This window comes from Pteropus vampyrus, unplaced genomic scaffold (genome assembly GCF_000151845.1).
Source record: "Pteropus vampyrus isolate Shadow unplaced genomic scaffold, Pvam_2.0 Scaffold49, whole genome shotgun sequence".
Taxonomy (NCBI): Eukaryota; Metazoa; Chordata; class Mammalia; order Chiroptera; family Pteropodidae; genus Pteropus; species Pteropus vampyrus.
The window spans coordinates 5,687,906-5,694,928 of record NW_011888830.1 but is presented as its reverse complement, the minus strand read 5'-3'; the positions used below and the strand labels follow the sequence as shown (position 1 = coordinate 5,694,928).

The 7,023-nt window shown below is 44.4% G+C and overlaps 1 protein-coding gene across 1 annotated transcript in view; it reads left to right on the top strand.

The window, feature by feature from the left end:
* The window catches only part of TAF3 (TATA-box binding protein associated factor 3), a 142,512-nt gene extending 135,513 nt beyond the window's left edge, over positions 1-6,999 (top strand). The window contains exons 5-6 of the mRNA XM_011359655.2: positions 4,390-4,645; positions 6,885-6,999. Of these exons, the coding sequence (XP_011357957.1) occupies positions 4,390-4,645; positions 6,885-6,995 (367 nt within the window). The 3' untranslated portion in view covers positions 6,996-6,999. The remainder of the gene's footprint in view (positions 1-4,389; positions 4,646-6,884) is intronic.
* Positions 7,000-7,023: the final 24 nt, after the last annotated feature.

Below are 7,023 nucleotides of genomic sequence, written 5' to 3'. Positions count from 1 at the left end.
ATGAAAACACAGTGGTTGTTTTGAGGAAAAGCATTTGTGTGGCTGTCGAAGTTGCAAACTAAACTAGCTGCTTTGCTCACATAATACCATTTTTACTTGAAAGAACAACTGACAAACAGTGGTTATTCAGACTTGGATATTTGGCCAACATTTTCTCACAAATGAATACGGTAAGCCTGTTACTTCAAAGAAAGGACCTGAGAGTATTTGTTATAAATTATAAAATTAACGCTTGTAAATAAAAGTTAGAATTTAGTTTAGAAAACACACCATTATGACAGCTCCTCAATACTTTAAGAAATTTTGGGTGAGCTGAATGGTAACACCAACGAATGTAACTTTTTTAATATTTGTATAATAAAATGTGTGTTTGGAAGATCCATATAACTCAGTCAATCAGCATTCCAGATGACCAATATAGAACTTATGAAATCATGCACACGGGTAAAACATCTATTTAGCGCGCTAGACAGCTCAGTGGGTTTTTATGTAACAGAACATGAAAAGCTTTGATACAGTTTCAGGTTGTAGACACCCAACTGCCTTTTAAGAAACTGCCAGTGGTTGCATTTTGGTGCAGCATCAAAGAATTTACACAGTAATCTGAAAAGGCCATTAAAATGCTTTTCCCCTCCTTTCTCCAGTTACATAAGCGTACAGTAAGGAGATTTGCAAAAATATAAAACAGTGCCAGTCCTCTCGCAAAACAGTTTTGTCTTAGAAAACGTGCTTTTCATTAAACATATATATATATATGTTATCTGTTAACATGTAGTGGGTTTATTACTGCTCCTTTTAAGTGAATTATTAAATAATGTTTTAATTTCTCTCTTACAATGTCTAATATGGTAAATATTCACAGAAAAAATGCACATAAGAGCTCTTTGGGTTTCTCAGTAATTTCTAAGAATGTAAAAATAATTTGAAAATAGTTATTTTAGAATTTCTTTTACTAAGCATCCACTGGTGGCAAATTCTCAGGTTTTGCTTGCCTGAAAATGTCTTTATTTCATCCTTATTCTTAAAAGATGTTTTCAGACAAAATTTCCTTTTCTGCAGCAAATCGAAAATGTTATTCCACTGTCTTCTAGTTCATCATTGCTGTTTCTTCTTTGAAAATAATTGTTCTTTTTTCCCTCTGGCTGCTTTTCAGGCTTTTCTCTTTGTCTGTGATGTTTTATAGTTTCACTCTGGTGTATCTAAGTAGAGATTTCTTTTTATGTATCTCGCCGGAGGTTTGTTAGGCATCTTAAGTCTGTGGATTGATATCTTTCATCAGTTGTGTAGAAGTCTCAGATAATTCTTTCTTTTTGCCTCTGCTCCAATCTCTCTCTAGATTTATGCTCAAACATGTACTAAGTAGACCTTTTTATTATATTCTCTTTTCCTCTCCAGACTACGTTCTAGATCATTTCTTCTGTCCTACTATTCAGTTTATAGTTCTACCATCTATTGCATTTTAAATTTTATTTATTGCACTTTTCATTTCCAGATCTGTTCTTTTCAGATCTACTAGGTTACTCCTATTTCCTGCAGGTAATGTCAGGCTTTGCCATTCATTCTTTAAACATAAGTGGAGTTGTTTTGTAGTTGATAATTCTTATATCTGGGGTTTTTTATAGATCTCTTTATACTGTCTGTTATTTCTTCTGCTTCTCCCTGATGCTGCGTTGCTTCTTTGTATGTTTGGTTATCTTTGATTATCTGCTGCTTTTTTTTCTAAAATAATTATCTATATTAACGATACAAGTCCTGGATTTTATGTTAGTTCCTCTCAAGGTGATTAGTGCTGGGTACCTGGGCACATTACTAGTCTAAATGACTTTAATTATAATGTCCTGGGCCACCAGGGCTGAGAGTTCACCAGATTCTGGTTCATCTTTACCTAATTTGTGTGGCCCATTCAGAGGTCTTCATGTGGGGAGGCGTGAGTACTCGTAGACTGCACACTTTGCCAGGCCCTGGGCTTCAAAACCTGTCCTCTTTATCAAAACCAAAGATCAGATTCGCCTTGTGGGCAGATGCCCTTGAGTGAAACATCTGGGTTCTACTTACCTCTCTGGTTCCCACTTTTCCTTGGGTTCTGGTTCCAGCACCAATGTTTGAGGCCATTATGGGAAATGACTCCAAAAATAGTGTGTTTTAAAATTTTAGTCTAACCGTAAAAATAGGGAGTGCTTGCCCTATGAGTGTAAATGCCACAGTAGGAACTCTGCAGCCCCACCTCGTGTGTGAGGCAGAGCTCATTCAGGACGCTCCGCCAGTGTCCGTGTGGGTCTGAAGTCCGACTGCCCGGGTTTGAATCCTGGCTCTCCCACACAGAGGTCTGCGCATCTGCGAGGGTCCATAACCTCCTGTGCCTGGGTGTCTCCGATGGAGAGTAACGATAGCGCTTGCTTCATCTGGTTGTCATGAGGATCAAGTGAGATGAGGCAGGTGAACATGTAGCACGGTGCCCAGTATCCTGTTGGCTTTCAAGTGCTTAGAACAGTTGGGTACTTGGTCAGTGTTCAGTAAATGTTCACTATTCGTTATCTTAAGCACTTATCGAGTGTCTCCTTCACAAACGGGCCACGTTAATTCTCTAGTCTCGGGCTATATTCGAGTCAGGAAGGCAGTCACACTTGTGTGAAACAAGTGGAGAGCAATTAGACAGCATTAATTTTTCGCTTATGTAACGAGGGCATTTTTGTAATAATTAATGCTTTATAAACTTCTCATCAGCAAAGCAAAGAATCCGTGCTTTGGGGGGCGGTGTCTTGAGAAAGTGGAACCATCCAGGCTGGTGGCGATGGTGCCAGTGGCTGCCCTGAGCAACGGCCATGAGAAGGGCGCCAGTGCTGACGCTTCACATCGCACGGAGCTTGCGACGCGCTTCTTGGCCTAGAAAGGCCTAGAAAGCGATGCGTGGGACAGCGGAAGGAGACGGGCTGGCGCAGTCCCTTTAGAGAGCAGCGTGGGGTCCCCGGTAAAGGCAAGGGTGTGCACACCTTGTGACCCCGCGACTCTGTTTCTAGGAATATAGCCTGGAGAAATACCTGAGCATATGTACAGGTACCGTGTAACATTTACGCGGTAGTATGTCCTCCACTCAGTGGGGCGATGGGTAAAACCCCCTTGACTTGTTCACACCATGGAATACAGTTGAACAAGTGTAACAAATAACGTAGATCATACGTATCAACACGGACAGATCACAAGACCTAAAACTAAGTGGGCAACTAACTAGGAGACGAGTAAGTTCTGGGGATCAAACGCACAGCATAGAGATTGAAGCCAACAACACTTATTGAAACTGCAAAGCTGCACATACTAGATCTTAACTTTTCTCAAGGCAAAGAAGAAATGATAATTATGTGGCATGAGAAAGACATTAGCCAGTGTGATAATCATATCGGGATGTACAAATGTATCAGACCAGCGCAGTGCGCACCTGACTTACACAACGTTATGTGTCAGTTATATCTTAATAAAAAAAAAAAAAGAAACTGAGGAAAGCTAGTTACAGAGGATAAATTCAGTTTGCATAGTTGAAACACATAAGAGAGTAGTACCGTATCGATTGCTTATGGGTTTCTGCGAGGCAGAAACAAAATTACAGAAGCATACCTGGCAGGTCGAGGACAGTGAGGACTCCTGCAGGAGGGGACAGTCTGAAGCAAATATGATGAGAGGCCCTGTCCGTTCTGTTACCTAAGCCATCTGCTATATTGTTTTCTCTATGCTTCAAATGATACATAATTTTTTCAAATAAAGAAACTTGGAAGAGTTGTGGAATCCAGACCTCTGCTCAGAGCCTGGCACCCATTTGCCCAGTTCCCGTCTGTCCATAGCCCCATTGCCTCGTCTGCAAAGTGGGATCACTATGACGCCTTTGAAGCCGTCGTGAGGACCGAGTGAGCCGATACGTGTAAAGTGCCAGGTGTAATAGCCGACTTCTTAAGGGGCTCCGTAAGTCATGTCTTTAAATGATTTGCCCAAGGCCGCACAGCCTGCTCGTGGCAGATCTAGGATTTGGACCCAGGCGTCCCAACTCTGAGCCCACGCCTCCCGGGCCGCCCGAGGTCTGTGGACGAGACGCTGCATGGAGAGACAGCCGGCGGTCTCCAGTCCCGCCTATTGGTGGGGACCGTCACCGGGAAAGGGGCCAGGGCCACCATCTCCCTCCCAGGAGCCGGGCACCGCCCGCCACTCAGCGTCCCTCCCCAGCCACGACTCTGAACAGGTTGCGGTTAATTCGTGCAGGCCTTGAACTCTGAGGCCTGGAGCACGTCTGGACACTTCCAAAGAGTAGTTGCTGCTAGAAGAAGTTATTTCATGGTGTTTTAAAATACGTAGTTGGAGTCAGCAGCCGCGTTTTGACTTTTTTTTTTTCTCTTTTGTCAACAGCGTCATCAGCAAGGTGGTTCCAGCCCCGGAGCCAAAGGCAGCTCCCTCTCTGAACAGACCCAAGACCCCGCCACCCGCACCCGCCACCGCACCCGTCCCTGTGCATGTCACCCCTCCCCCGGTGCCCTTGCCACTCCTCACACAGTCCACCGTGTCCCCCGCTTTAATGGCGTCTCCATCCCCTGCCATCTCTGGAGCTGGAAGTTCCAAAGCCCCCGTCCGGAGCGTGGTAACGGAGACAGTCAGCACTTACGTGGTACGTTGCGTTTATTTTTATAGTATTTACGAAAAGGTCACTTAACAGCTTCCTATTTTATCATGAAAGCGTTTGCAATTAAAAAGCGGAGTCATATGTATCGGATTGAATTTCAAAGATAATTCTTTATAACTGGAACGGTGTTATCATTACATTTTCCAGCTTTTGGCCGAAAAGTACTGTATTACAGTGTTTGCATATTTCGTCTCCATAAATAACATCAAAGCGTTGTTTTTCTTTATATTGTTTTAGAATATGACTACATATTTATATACAACAATATCAAAGTATAACTATAGAGAGAAATAGTGATATTTAAATCCCACAGTCAATTTCTCGATCAAGCAATTAAATTATTCACTTAAGAGTAGAATTCATGTAACATACACAATTCTGGTGGGCCAGCCACTGTTTCTGGTAGCCACTAATGACAGTATTGTGCGGGTGAAGGCGCAGAATGCAAATGAACTTGCAGACCACGGGGCTCCCCGAGCATCCGAGCGTGTCGGACGTTGCCGGGACCACCAGATCTGGAGACTGACCTATCAGCCCAGTGATGGCGCAGCCCTTTCTGCATAGAAGTGATTGCACGGTGGCGGGGTTGTCATAAGTTATGCAAATATTACATCTCTTCCAGGCGTTTCGGAAGGAGGTTTCAACAGATCATTAAATATTTGAGGCACTATAATGATACAAAGAATAAGAAGAAAATCTCAAAAGTATTGAGAGAGGCTATAAAGCCATGAAAACTAACAGGAAAATATTAAATTGACAATTCAAGACATAAGGATGTGATAGAATAATCTGTGAGCACCAGATGGATCTATTCGAGGACCACTTGCCCTTGGTGTTTAACTGAGGCCACAGACCCCCAGATGGGCCGATCGGGAAGGGTTTGATGTTTAGTCCCTCAACCTTTATTTCGCCATCTGTAACTAGGAGTCTGCTCTAGGCTAGGTGCTCACCATACTGTGTTCTAGCCCTAAAATTTCTGACTCTCCAGTCACATTTCTCATGTAGCAACAGTCACGGCCTTCTAAGTTCAAGAAAGGTCAGCCAGCAGAGGGGCTGGCCACACGAGGCAGCCTCAGGCCCCGGATGCGGGACGGGTCGTCACCGTGGACAGCTGGCACGGGGAGCTGGTGGTCCTCTCCCCTCGGACCTGGAGGGGGCTGAGTCCCTGGTGTCACTGCCCACACATTTCTTTAGGAAGCTTTCATATGAACTCATTTGCCTTTGGAGAGACTTTTTCAAAAATGGCAGGCTTCAAAATAGCACATCCGTAGAATGAAACATCTGTCCGCGCAATACACCATGGCACACAAAGAACGCCCTTTGTGTTCTGCACGTGCAGTCACTGGTGTGACCGAACGTGAAGGAACCGCACCTTGCAGAATGAGCTGAATGACGTCACATGCCCTGTTAGTACAAGAACTTGAACGTTAGCGTTTAGTCGCTGCTGTTTTTGACCGCCCGCCACAGAATCGTTTCTCCCACCGAGGTCTGCTGCATGCGGAGCAGTTAAGGATGCTCCTTATTTGGAGTTAAGTCAACTCCGGAGCACCGCGTATTTGTTGCAAAATGGTGAAATGTGCAGCTCGTTGGCTCCCTCCGTCCCTTGTTTCATTTGCCCTTTCGTGATTGTACTTTCCTGAAAATGTCATAAAGGGAATGGAAAGTTACTCAGTAACGACTCTTTTATATCCTTGATCTTATCAGCTGGTTCAGGAGAAGGGTTTGGCTAATAAGTAATGAGGCGGTACGTGCACAGTTGGCCGCATGGATTAATCCACGCCCGTGAATGTGACTGAGGAGCCAGCGCGCAGCTGAGCCCGATAGCAGTCAAAAGGATCGGTTGTCACTGCCATAAAGACCCTAATCGTTAAGAACTTTATTTTTTTAGATAAAGGTGCCTACAGGTCATATTGTTCACAGAAATTATTTTAAAATGCTTTGTTTTTATGACTTACAAAAGAGAATTGAAAATCTTCACAGAAATGTCTTATCACTGAGCACTTAGTAGCTGGTCTTTTTGTCACGTGGTCCCGGAATAGTGACGACCGTGGTGGTCGTGGCTTTACGAACGTGACTAGCGCATTTTCCTTAGTTCAGTAGTTGGTTTATTGGGTTTGCAGCATAAAGTGATCGGTTTCGTCTCGCCCTCTCTTTGGTCCCTTCTCACCATTCGATCTCTGTTTTTGTCCCCCCGCCCCCGCCCCCCGCCAAAAAAAATCCTCAGATCCGAGATGAGTGGGGAAATCAGATCTGGATCTGTCCTGGATGTGACAAGCCTGACGACGGGAGTCCCATGATCGGGTGTGACGACTGTGACGACTGGTACCACTGGTGAGCGCCTGGGCCCGGAGGGGAGGCACCCC